At 51.1% G+C, this 13,755-nt stretch overlaps 1 protein-coding gene across 1 annotated transcript in view; it reads left to right on the plus strand.

The window, feature by feature from the left end:
- Positions 1 to 917: 917 nt before the first annotated feature.
- LOC119378968 (nuclear hormone receptor E75) overlaps positions 918 to 13,755 on the plus strand; it is a 65,398-nt gene continuing 52,560 nt past the window's right edge. The window contains exon 1 of the mRNA XM_037648082.2: positions 918 to 1,107. Coding sequence (XP_037504010.1) covers positions 1,050 to 1,107 — 58 coding nt within the window. The 5' untranslated portion in view covers positions 918 to 1,049. The remainder of the gene's footprint in view (positions 1,108 to 13,755) is intronic.

Consider the following 13,755-nt stretch of genomic DNA (forward strand, 5'->3'; position numbering starts at 1 on the left):
TCTCCACCGTTTTCCGGGGCAAAAGCAAGGTCAAAACTTATTGAACTTAAAAAAAAAAACAGTATGTTCCGCCGTCATCTTGGAATGTCCATATAAATTGACGAAGTCTACGTTTCGCTGCGCGGGCACCGCACAGCAACCATTGGCAGGACGCCGGGCGAAGATCGCTATGAAGTTTTCTTTCGCGTCCTTTAGTTTGTTTGGGGTCTTTTCTAAAATTTTACCGATATTTTTTATTATCCTTTTCTAATGCATTGTAGTCATGTATTGTAGGCATTGTACGTTATTTCTACTTCAAGGGTGAAACTCGCGATGGTGTGAAAGCATATGCTACTTGTCTGGTCTTGTGCATGTCGACGTTAGCGTGTTGCCAAAATATATTTGCACTGAAGCCCGTGCATTCGCACGCATATGCAATATAAAATTTGGAAACAGCAGCGTGTAACAACTTGTCGCGAGTGCACGAGGCTGTTCGCAACATTGTAAACAAACGAAGTCATTGCAGTGCCCACATGTGCGACCTGTGCAGCGTGCTGCCAGACTGAGTTAGCACTCTCATTTAGCTCGCGCGGCGCTGCCAATCAGAGAAACGGTGGCGCACTTGCACAGGTCCTGAAAGCGCGCGCCCGATTGCGCGCCGAGGGAGCTCGCCGGGGAGACCCGAGCCCAGCGTCCCTCACCCCGGCTCCCCTCGCCCGCGCCGGGGCTCCTCCGGAACGCGGGCGCTTCCTCGAGCCCGGGAAACTATGTCAATGGGGCTGGCAGCGCCACCGCGGCCGACGTCAGCGGGTCAACGTCCTGGGCTCGCCTCCTCTCGGCCTGCCCTCTCCCTCGCTCCGGCAGGCGCTGCCTGCGCGAATCTAGGTGGGCCGCCGCCGCCGAAGTTGGTCGAGCCGCCGCCGCAATCCAACTTCCGAGCGGCCGCGAGCAGCTGCCGACTTCCGCGACCGGATTCTTAGCGGCCGCGCTGGATCGCCTTGCCTGCCCTCCGCGCACATGTGCCGCCGAGACGGGCCCGGGGTCCAACGCAAGTGAGCTGCAGTCTCAACATGGTGCAAGGACTCGTACAAGCCAAGCCGTCCGAGCCGCCCCACGAAGGAGCGATTGGTGAGTCCCGCAACCCCTTCCGCCGACAGCGTAACTGCACGCGCAACAACCGCGCGCTTCCGAGCGCCGGGAGCTCGCGCTGGTGGTGTGCGCGCTGTGCGCCGAGTTTCGTCCGAGCCCCGTGTGCTGTGTGGTGTGCGTTGCTCCGGCACCGGAGAAGCGTTCCTCAGTTTTGTGAGCTGTGTGCGGGTATTTTTCTGCGTCGCATCTCGCGGTGTATACTATCCTGTAGAAACCGTGCGGTGTGTTGACGCATGAAAGCTCGCCAGCTTCCATCTCTTATTACTGCTTGGGAGAGCTGCTTCTCCGGTCGGAGCGCAGTGGGTTTGAATGTTGTGAAGCCGTTTGCATGAATTTGTTGTTGTTCTTGTTGTTGTTGTTGTTGTTAGTTTAATGATGGCACTGCTTGTTTATCTGAGTTTCGCTTTCGAAGGCGTAGTTTGTAAAATTGCTCGGCTGTAGTTTTCAAATGAGGCCTACCTTATTGCGTGCTTCTTCACATTTGCTTCCGCAACTGATTTCTCGAAGTCTAAAGGCATGATGTGATGCTGCATGAATAAAGCGCTCTTTAGTTTGTACGAATGACGAGTCCGCAGATGATGGCTCACTCAGTTGAATGAGTTTTTTCAACGCATGCCAAGCTTTGTGTTTATATCGCTGTGCTTCAGCTGAATGAAGATTACGTCTGTTTTGCGTCCCTGTCCGATCATATACCGCATGCTTCGGTATCGTTCGCTTTGGCGGGCTTGCTCGGAGTCTCAGTTCACGTCATTGTCTAGCGGTTGGAGAAAGAGGTTGGGCATAGGTATACCTTAGCGAGACTTTCTGAAGCGTCGCTATGGAGCTACAGTTTATGCAATTTTAGCATGTGGCTGATACATGGTACGGTTTCGAAAAACAGAGGGTACACAGGTTTTGTTCGTTCGCACAACAGGATCAGTAAAAATAACGATAATCTTGCTTATGAGCATAAGATGCCTGGATGCGTTTGAGGTAGCACGGCACAAATGAACGAGATAAAAAGTAAGGATTTACTTGCATAAGTGCGTGGACACAGCGGGGAGGGGGGGGGGGGGGGGGGAGGAGACTACGCAGATATGTCTTTTAGCAGAGTAACAAAACCAAGAGACGTGTGCGCTATCATCATACGCGTCATATACTGATGTTTTAATTTCAAAAAGAGAAAGAAAGACTTCAGGTCTCCTTGCGAAGCGCCGTTTGAATTGCATGGTGTTGAAGAGCTTACTGACACGCAACGCCGAAAGTCTAATGAAACGGCGCATGCAGTACTCTACTCGAACATCGGTGGGAAGGGTTGGAATGCATCCTCTATACGGGCGTCCTTAAACGGAACGAGATTTCGGTTTCTTTTTGCGGGTTGCTGGGGTTCTACTATTCCATGTAACGGTGCATTGCTGCATGTTGTTGTGCCAACGTTGTTCTTTGAATGCGGCCCGTGGTTGACGAGCTCGAAGGTTTTTTTTTTTTTTTTTTTTTTTTTTTGTCTTATGCATGTGCATGGTGGCGCAAAGCGGCGCTTTTCTGTGTACCCGTTGCGCGCCTTGTTACGAGACGTGTCCTTGTAGTGTTGTTAAAGTGGGGTGAGTTTCGAACTGGGGATTCGGACCTCGGTTCGTTTTTTGTTTTGTTTTACGACGAGCGCGTTGTGACGGCGGTTGCGCAACGCACCCGCCTGCGTGAAGCAGTTTCCTCTCGCGGAAGTTCCTCCTGGAGGAGGCGGCTTCACTTTCACCAGGAAAAGAAAAGAAGCAAGGGAAAAAAAAGAAAGAAAAAGAGCCTCAGCGCCATCTTTGTGGTCTGGAGCAAGGAGGTGTATCGCCTCCTCGCTCTACGCCTAACACTTACGCAACGCCGGTTGTGAGCGGGCGCTTGGCCTCTATTTTGGTAGGCCCCCCTTCTCCGCTCAAGCAAGCGCGCGGAGTGGGCCACCGCCGCGGATACACCGAGGGGCTTGTTCCCTGGCTTCGCGCTGCCCCTTTTGTCGCTGCCCTTTACGAGGCACCCTTGCAGACTTTGATCGGCCACTTCCGCGACGCATACGAAACAGGAACGCAGCACGGTCATGCTGCAGGACGGCGTCTCCCGCGGATGGGCCGCCCTGCTCTCCTTCGACGCGGCCGGTCGCGAAGTTTCGCCAGAGCGGCTTCCGCGAAAAAGAGTCGCGGGGAAATGTAGAAAGAGCATTCTGGCAGACCTCAGGGGTGCTTTACACCGTCGCTGCCCCAGCAAGGCGGCAGGTGGACAACCGCTTGTACCGCGCGCACATTCGTATTTATATCCTGCGCGGTAACGGTATCGATATAACTGCAGCCTTATGCGATAACGGAGGAAGTTCTCTGCGCTATGCGATGAATTTTGAAGAAAAAGAAACGTGCTTCTCTCGAAGTTTATGCTGAGAATCTGGAATCGGGGAGGGCGTCTGCACATATTTCCTCATATTAACTATTCGCCGCATTTGTGCAACCAGAAGGTTTCGATAGATGAAACTGTCTTTTTTTCTTTATGGCTCATACGTTCATCGGTTTAGAAACTTTTGCCGAATTCAATAGAGCCGCAAAAAAAAAAAAAAAGATGCGAATCTTGGGAAACCACAAGCTAATATTTTGCATTAATGATTTCATTCAACATGTCTGTTTGTTCTTCGCACGAGTCACTGCTTGGAAATGCTTTGGAATTAGCACGACATCGAAAAGCCAGTTCGAAGAGTGTATCATATTCATTAACACGCTCGGGCGCAGGCTCCGATGCCGCCTGGTAGGCCGACCAAGTCCGTTCTATCGGCAGATCGATAGCTCACGTCCGAGCGATCGATGTTCAGGCAGTAGTAGCAGCAACTTATGCGCTTGTCATTGGGGGCGTTAGGGGTACTGCAAGGAGGGAAAGGAGGAGGGCACCGTGTTCCTGTTGCTGCGACGAGAGAGCGCCGAACGAAGGGGAAGAAATTGGGGGAGAGGAAATCCCGAAAAAAGCAGTTGCGGCGGGGCGAAGAGTGCGCAGCGGACGCCGCGGCGCTGGGACCAAATCGATGCCCGTATCAACGACGGCGGTGGGGAGAGAGAGACGCTCGCGCTGCCGAGGGCGGCGAGGAGGAACAACCTTAGCGCGCGGGAGGAGGGCTGAGCGGCGCGTGACTAGGTTGGCGGGTGAACGACCCGCGCGGCCCATTCTAGGTCACTGGTGACGACATCCCGAGGGAGAACCGCGCTTTTCTTCGCCGCGCGCGCGCTCCCCGAAACGAAAGTGAGACCCCCTCCCGTCACCATCCGATCCTTGCGTCACCGTCGCGCGGCTCAGCAGCGGAAGCGTTGGGTTGTTGTGCGCCGCGGTACTGCATTCGGCCCAGAGATGGGCCCCGTCGGGTTACCGGCTGAGGCCGCGTGCCTGAACCCCGCGTAGCTTCCTGTTCGGAAGTCGCCGCGCTGGGATGCCTCAATACTGCCAAATTGAGCAGAGCGCAGCTGAAATCCGACTCTCTAACGGCTGAGAAACGTGCGCGTTTCGTTGACCAGCTGCTGTGGATCCCGCGTGTGTCGTTTTCTGGTTATTCCTTTCTTTTATTTTTTTTTTGGGGGGGGGGGGGGTTGTACACGTAATTCTGCATTTTATTTGCGATACTGTGAAGAATACGTGTTTTACTTTTTTCACAGACCATGTGCTTCGGTGTCCTCATGACATCCTTTTGGGTTGGTTTTGTCACTATCCGTGTAAACGTTGTATTGAATGTGTGCTATGGGGGCATTCCTTCAGAACCGTGTGCTGTTGCGATATAAAGCTAAATGAACTCACACAATCAGTGGGAGAAACAGTTCAATAAATTTAGCCCGTTCATATAGCTGTTTGTACCGAAATATTCTGGGTACTGGGTGAATGCAGAAGCTCTTGTTGGCGTCCCTCTATGATTATTCGTTATTCCGGTGGTACCAACGTAGGAGTCACCTTCCTTTTGACAAACGTTATCCCACAGGACAAAGAAAGCCTCAGTTGCACTATTCATTGCTACCGAAAGCTACGCGCGTAACGCAGCCCAGGCCAACGTTTTATTGTGAGCTGAAGCGCGCGTTGGACCGATTGGAATCGGCAATCTCTAAACATACGCGTACAACGCTGTACATTCAGGAATGCAGCAGGATCGCACCTGTAATCCCGGGGGGGGGGGGGGGGGGGGCAGCGTAGTACTTAAGGGGAGCATTAACTGATAGCTGATAGGCCACGTGACCGCGGCGAAATCTTTAGACATCTTTTCGGCATTGTTCAAATGGCACAGAAGGCGGCAAAATCGGAGGTTATTGCATGTGTTTAGCGCGTGCAGCGAGCCGACTGGCTGCGCGAAACAACAGGTGTTCTTGCAAAGCATTCGTTTACTTCTCGCCAGCGGACCAATCAAACGCGGCGGCGCTCAAGAGCGCAGAGGGTGGAGGCGAGAAAGGGTGCAATGCGCGCGACGTAGGCGAAAGCGCTGGTAGGCGCGCACCCTCGTCTCTTCCCCGGGCTCTATCTTTAGAGGAGAGCGCGTGTAGTGGTGTTGCCGGGCGCCCTCTTCGCCCTCGCAAACCTGCGTTTCTGGGCAGCGCGTTAAAGGCCGGCAGGTTTTGCTTCTCTTTGTGGAGCGTCCTTTCCAGCGCAGTTCTTTCTTATTCGCCTTGAACGGTGCGTCACAGCTCTGAGTCTCGCCTCCTTTGTTTCTTTTTACGCCCTCGCGCTTTTGTCGGCGGAAAGGTTGCCGCCGCTTAGCGCTGTCCTCACAGCGTTTGCGTGCGCGCTTAGCGCAACCGAGAAGTGGGCGCCGATACTATCAACCCTACTCGGGAGCAGAGATACGCGGATATCAAAATAGGGTTATAGTTTTCCGTTGTATAACAGAAGGCATAGCGTTATTAACCGTTTCGTGGAACTGTACCTTCCGTTGAAAGAATAAATGCTTTAACGCTGTGTAAAAATTGTATACCTTGGTCCACAAGGAGGACACTACTAAGCTTTCTTTCCTTTAACTTTTTTTTTTATCTCACGTTATAGGCTGAAGAGTACACGCGTACCGGTATAGACATTGCCTGCATCAGTCGGCTGGCCAATATTCAATCTTTAGTCTTTTATATCGACAATTACGCTTAGCGTAGCACTTATAGCTCGACGAAAGAAACATTCGCCACAGGTGTACGTATCTCCGCGAACCACAGTGCGCCCCCCCAGCCGAAATGTCTGACCTCTGACTGTTTTCTGCTGCGGGCGCGCTGAAGTAAAGCATGTGAAGCGCATCAATTCTGCACCAGAAATACATACACCGTTTTCACAAGGCTTTTCGCTGCGTGTCTAAACTAACGAGTCCCCTAGTGAGTCTGGAGTTGCTACGTCAGCAAGAGGAAATCTTAGCAGCAGCGCGTGCGCAGAGAATTCTTATGCAGCTACCGCGCATGCTCAGTAGCAACAGAGCCCGTTTTGAAGTTTGCGTGACAGCGAGATTAATCTATCTTGTTATAACTCCGACCAACTTACAATAGCGCATTTTATTGCGTCGAGTCGGCGCAGATACCTCGCAGGAAAGTAAGCGCTCTACGCCCGTGTACAACCTCTCTCATCGTCAGACAAGCGAGGTAGCCGCTAAGGCGAGCTCCTATGATAGCAGTAACGCGCTCCGTTAGCGCGTTTAAATGAAGTCGCGTCGGCGTGGTTGGGCTGCAGTCCTTGCGTGCAACCAGGCTGCTGCTGCAGTGCCGAAGGAATGGTGCTGCTTCGGTGAGACCTTGCCCCCGCCGTGGAACTGAGATGTGTGTTACGTCAGGCCTTGTCCCCAATGAAAAAGCGCGTGCGGCGCTGCTGCAGGTGAACGCTCGCCGTCACGGCCGTGTGCTAGAAAAAAAGCCGCTCGTGGCGCCTGCTCGCCCGCGCAGCCATGGCCGCGCCGATAGATCCCTTTCCCTTGCCTCGTTCGCCCGCGTCGCCTTTTGCCCCGCGTCCGAAAAAGCTGGGGGTCGCACCCGCGGGGTTTGTCGGCATGTCACTCGCTGCCGCCTCTAACGACGATCCATATCTATCCGAGACTGGAAACCCCCTCTCGTGACATGCTGTTCCCCCGTGTCAAAGCGGAGACACCCGTATGTATACATGGGCCAGAAACATGCGACTTTCTAAGGCAGCAACGACAACATTGGCAGCTTCGGATCTCCCGTATTCGCCATCCATAGTAATGTTTCGCGAACCTTATTTCTGCGTTCGCGTGTGCTGCAGAAGATTCTTGAATATCCGCTAATATAACCTTGCAGCGGGCATATCGGCCGCTCCGAAATGAGTGGTGTCGTGGGTTTGCGTGCAACGTTGTGCGATTGGCGCTGCTCATACGATCATGCTTATGTTGAGAAAACTACGTAATATCCGCCTTAGGAGTAAAACCTATTGAAGGATAAGACGGTCGATGGATTGCTCTGCGCATTTCGACAATCGACAGTTGCGTGGGAGTGATTCATAAACATGGGTAGTTTCGTTGTTTTCAATAGGGCGGTTAGACGGGTACGTAACCACTGGTTTTCTGGGAAGAGCAGCAACGCTAACACTTCGACTCTGTGGGGCGAGTGAAGCTATACTCAGTTATACTTGAGACTACGCCAAAATGGTACTCGATCGGAGCAACAGAGACAAGTTGTAAATAAGAAATGTAGGTTGGGCACTTGCGCGCATTCGCTTCATCTATAACGAAAGTGTCGAATCTAATATTATCTAACGAACATAAGACATCACAAAATAATGTTAAATCGTCAACGATACTGCGCTGACGCGACCTACACGCGTGGATGTATTTACATGCATGCTGAATATGCTCGCGGGAAAAGAGGCAATTCGAGAAAGAATTAGCCTGTCGTTCGTTTCATGCAGAAAGCACGACTGTAGGCATCAAAGAATTCGTCGCCTCATTTTGGTTTCAATGTTCCTTATATAGTATAGTACACTGGGAACGAATTTCCGCTCCATCCACTGCGGCGCTTTTGGGGAGCCTGGGCCTCGGTCATTTCTTTTGCTCGCTCTAATCTGGTGCCTTCATTGCAACTGGCGCGCGTTCCGCATGCAGCGCCGTCTACTGAAACAGTCGTTCATTTGTGTGCAAAAGAGTTGAAAAAGAAAGCGCGCGCCTCTACCAACCTACCACCATACTGCACAATGAACAAAGTGACAGCTGCTCCCTTGGCTGGACGGTGCATTACGTGAGAAACGGAATCAGGCGGACCGATAACCAATGATTATGGACTAACAACCTTGACGGCCTATCGATTTTCGTTTCTTTATGCATCTTCTTTTTTTTTTTTTTTCTGATTGACAGATGATCTATCAGGCTGGCGCATTATATCTAAATACCTCTAATATGTATGCTGGGTGCACTGTGGGCCTAACTTGAGCTACGTCCGCTGCCTCTTTAGCGTTTTTGTAACAACGTGCCGTGACGAGGCCACAGGCCTGCGCGCAAATTGTTAGTTTGTGCGCGAATATACAGACGTCAGTTCTTTAAGTATTTCGCTGAAAGCTGAAAGTTCAAACCTGCAAAGTGGACTGTCCGACCTGCCTTAAGTTTGATAAACAAAATGTTTCCCAGGAAATGCGTTATAATAAAAAAGAAGAGAAGAAAAAAGAGGGGGGGGGGGGCGGCAGTACAAGGTGAAACATAACAATCGTTATTTCGTGCGTTATTTCGTGATTCGAGCTTCGTCTAGTCTTTGTCGTTCCACAGAAGACGATAGAAGCAGTACGGTTTTCTGCGAATAACCACGGGGCTTTCTCAGAAAATGAATTAACAAACCGGTATGCTTTGTAGGGAACGATAACACGAACTACGCTGCAGCTCGTATGCCGTCACTGCGTGCGGGTTTAATTGATTGGCTACCGCCCAGCTTACTACAACGAAATAAAGGCAAATACAACAAACGACAATGAACATGTTCTGGAACCTGTTGGCTGACAAACGGTGGCATTTCTATGCCTCTTATGTTCTTCGACTATGTTAGTATCGATCTCCGCTTTGCCTTCTTGGAAGGCGGCGTAATTGTCAAAACCCAACGTCGCTGTGACGAAGTTGCATGATAGATCACAACCACTGCTCTCTGCTTTATCACCCATGATTCGCACAAGGCTTTGACGGTGGGATGGTATCAGTCATTGACATACGGATTAATTAAATTGACTAGCCATGAAGGCCTGCAGAATACAGCACTAGAAACACGGGCAAAACACGCAATCTTTTAAGATTATTACATATTAGGACTAGGGCGACTTTCGAAGGCTGAGAGGCGTTTTTTTTTTCATCAAGCCTTCCATTCATGAAAATAGCCCTTTACGAGTAATTTGTATCCACACCTTGCTCATTTACAACTCATTCAACCATCGTATTGGCATGGCAGATTCATCCATGTGCGAAAGCTGCAACTGTGTAGAGACCATTGCACATCTCTTGTGCCATTGTCCCCAGTTTGATCAAGACCGCCGGACTCTCCAGTGTGCCTTGAGTAGACTCGATGATCGGCCCTTTATTGGAGGAAAGATCTTTGGAGCCTGGTCGCGCAGCACATCAGCCCAGAAAGCCACACGAGCCCTCCTGCGGTACTTGAAAGCAACTCATTGAGCGACCGCCTGTGAAACTCGGCACTGTGTGTGTGATGTGAAATGTGTCTATCCTTCTCTCTTTTACTCCCTTATTCACCCTCCCCATGTGTAGGATAGCAAACTGGACGCATAGTCTAGTTAACCTCCATGCCTTTCTTACATCCCTTCTCTCTCTCACACACCTTGCTGCTGCGATTCTCGGACGGTCAATGCCTAGTAATGCCTCGTCGAATCGCTTGCATTTGTGCATTTTTTTAAAATTTAATCCCTGTTTTTCGCATCATGCAATTCTTAATGCATAAACGCGTTGAGAAAGAGTTTGTTGCAAGCATGGCCGTTCACTTTTAGGAATCACTTTCCGCAGCAGTACGCAAAAGGCGCTTCTACCTGACGAATTAACGAGCTTTCGGTATTTGTGTGCACTGGCTTCTTTAAGGCATATTCCGCCCGTAGTTCGGAAGTGGGCGGAGAAAAGAGCGTCGTTTCTCGCGGCCGGCCTCGTGAGCGGCGAGCACTACTGTCGCGTCGTCCATCACAGCAGACAATCGAGCAGCGGCGGTAGTAACGGCGGCCGAGGAAGGGAGCTCGCTCGCCGAGCGGGCGGCGGCGTCAGCGCCCGGCGGCCTTCCACTTTCGCTCGGCCCGGAATATCCTTGGCGAAGGAAAGTGGGACTGGAGCGGAGGCGAGAGAGGGACGGGCCGAAAGTCGGCGAAGGGCACCCGTCGCCCCGGCAACGCGCGCGGAGTCAACGAACCCGTCCTCGTTGGTGGCGGAGGGGGGGAACACCGCAACTAGGACAGCCGAGCGCCGAGGACGCTCGCAGGCCCCTCTCGCCGGAATCGAAAGCGAGAAATGGGTTGAGATTAAGTTTCGCATTTCCGGATGCGGCGGCCTCCCATCGGCCCAGAGCTCCGCGGTCGCGTGCCCTTTCTCGGCCCTTCTGTTTCCCACTTGGCTCTATTTCCTCGGCGTTCGTGTTTTTGTTTTTTTGTTTTTTCGCTTGCACGCGTAACCACAGACTCGTCGTAGCCATCGAGAAACAGGGCCAGCGCCGCGGCCCACTGCGCCCCCCCCCCCCCCCCTCAAGTCTGGGCCGCCAGTTCTGATGAGGCACGCATCAAGTTCCAGTTAGTCGTGGGCGCTTAACTCGATCTGGCATGTGCTTCTTGTCACGCTTGTGCGTGTCTACCATCGTACACTGTCGTGCCAATTAGTGCTTAGTTTCGCGGCTGATCGGCTTCCTCTTGTAACGGAAAACACTCGCCAAGTTATGCGTACCTGTTGTTTGTCATACAATCGCTGTGCCCCTTGTAAGAATTGATCGCCCCAGAAAATTACGAGGAAGGTTTTCCAGGACAAAGGATAGTGCCGCATTTGTTGGGGAAAACAAGTTATCCCACTCTTGATAGTAGATACTTGCGGCTGCTTGGAGACACTTGATTGTAGATCTAACGAAAATTGTTAAGCTCAAATTGCATGTAAATAGAGCTCTAAAGAGTGCTCCGGAGTGGTGTGTTGTCAAACGTGCATTCAGCCGTTATAAAATATACACTGCTAAGGCTTTGTCGTAGTGTCATCGTATCATTGCATTATTACTCAAGTTTCACGAGACATTAGTATGCTAATCTCAAATATAACATAAAATAGAGACGTCATTGCTTTTCATATCAATAATTATTTTTTACACGAGCCCGCAGTCTACAATGCACGATTCAATTTTAACGGTAAACTTTATCGTCACTTTAGGTGAATACCAGGTTTATGACACTAGTCCCCTGCAGTTTAACGTTTAATTCAAACACTTGGTATTACATCCATGAAGAAAACAAGCGCCACCAAAACCATCCTCACTACTTACGGGGCACTTCGTCACGTCGGAGACAACTTACGAACTTACGTGAACTGGCACCGCACTCTCCCCACAATGTTGAACCGTTACTGCCAGGCAGCCCCGTAGCCAGGGGGGAGGGTGACCTAAGCCCCTCCCCCTCCGAAATTTTGGTGAAGTAGGTGTTTTCACCGAAAATAAATAATGAAAATAGGTTTTTTTCTCAAATAGCCAAGGTTTTCAGCAAGTGCCCCCCCCCCCCCCCCCCGTAAAATATTCCTGGCTACGGGCCTGCTGCCAGGAATTCACCAATGATGACCCTGAGATTGTATATACGCTCACTGTCGCGCAACTTGCGATAAGCTTTCCTGCTTTAGTTACAGTGTTCGACATTCGCCTCGTCAGGCAGATTTTTGTGGAGGAAACGTCGAAAGTGGTGCTAGTGTTCTTTATTGCGCTTTACGGAGGCGCTGTTGTAGTAGAAATGTATTCGGAATCCGCACTGCGGAAGGGAGGGGGGGTAGTGTTGGACGCAGCGCAGACACTGCAGTTCGTCAAAACCAGGTGCTGCGACGCTTGACGAGATTCGACAACAGTAACGATCGAGTCTCAGCCGCGGGAGGCGGTGTCGGCGGCGAAGAAATGAAAGGCTTGCGCAAGTTACGAGCGGCGGCCGGAATTTGTGTGGAGAAGGTACGATTCCCTTTCTGGGAACCGCCAGCTGCGCTCAGCGAAGCAACCGTGCGTGATCGGTTGTAGGAAGGGGGGCCCTTCTTTTTTTCGGCTGTGACATAATTGCGGATTTGGCGCTCTCCTCGCGCGTCCGCCGTCGGTTGTCCCTCTCCACTTTCGGACCGGGTGACCCAGATCCGCCGGGGGCGACGACCCCGCGTTTCGCCGGCGCGCCGCTGGGGACAGTGGCGCTGCGGGCGCGCTGCGAGTCAGCGCGGCTGGTAACGGAGTTCACCGCTGCTGGCGCCATCTTTGGAGCAGCGTCGCTCCAACTGCGCTGCTAGGAAGAGACATGTCGTCCCCCTCGGGGATGAGACGCTGTGACAAAAATGTTCTTCCGTCGTGCAATAAGGGGGCATATGAGTGTTTAAAACCATGCATACGTGCTTTGTTGAGTGCGCGGTAAACCAATGTCCAGCTTAATGGGCTAAAGAAATAAAGAAAGATTACTTCCGGCTTGCAGTGCACGAGTTAACATACCTGCTGTGTTCGCAATAAGAGTAACTGCATCACTTGAAAAGCAGCGTATTTACTCAATATTGTCGCGGGGGAGTTTCAAAAATTGCGTGTTTGCATAGGTTTATTATATAGTCATCCGTCTGCGGCAAGTTGAAAGCGCATGTATGCGCAAATAAATATGCGACGACGTGGAAGTTAATTGCTCTTGAATACCATTTTTTAAAATACGTGGCTCACTGAAGCCACACTACGTGGGACACATTACAAATATAGGCGTTGGAATTTAGCGTTATGCATTCGGTTAGTCGACCATGATGCGCATATTTCTCGCTGGAAGCCTTGCCTTGGTAGGCCAAACGTTACGTGGTCTCATCGTTATGTTCCAGCTGTAGCGAAATACTTCTCTTTGAGAAGTATTACGTGGGCAAGTTTTGTGTCGACGAATAAGATATTAGTGTAATAACATTCAATTATAGGCAATATCATCGTTCATTCTCATCGCTGTGACAGTTTGTCAAAACATGGCCAACTCTTAACCTTCATCCGCAGCGCCGTTTAGAGCGACTAATCGTTCTAACGAAGTGACAGCAATGTGCGAGTTACGTCAAGAAAAGTGCCAGCAGACTCACTGCGAGCGAAAACAAACACGTTATTTCATCAGTCTTCTTTTGGTGCGTCACTTGGGTAGGTGTTTTCACTCTGCGAGGCATTTCGTTAACCTTTACACATGGACAAAACATCTCCGCGTTCATATCAACCGAGAGTAGCGTAGGGCGCTGCATTCGGCTACCGTGTTGAATGACATGGCTTTTTGCATAAGCGCTGGTAAATGAGAGGTACAATGTGTATGCCCGATCCTTCAAAAATGAGCGCCCTGCTTTAATGCTATTGGTATGTAACGAACGCTGTAACGAAGTATGTAACGAACGCTGCTTGAGGCGTTCATGCGCCCACACAAAACTTTTGCCTGCCGCGAAAACATCATTTAGTGAATTGCTTTTGATTCGGTGAAACCGTGACAAAGTAT

The sequence above is a fragment of the Rhipicephalus sanguineus genome, chromosome 1, assembly GCF_013339695.2.
Source record: "Rhipicephalus sanguineus isolate Rsan-2018 chromosome 1, BIME_Rsan_1.4, whole genome shotgun sequence".
Taxonomy (NCBI): domain Eukaryota; kingdom Metazoa; phylum Arthropoda; class Arachnida; order Ixodida; family Ixodidae; genus Rhipicephalus; species Rhipicephalus sanguineus.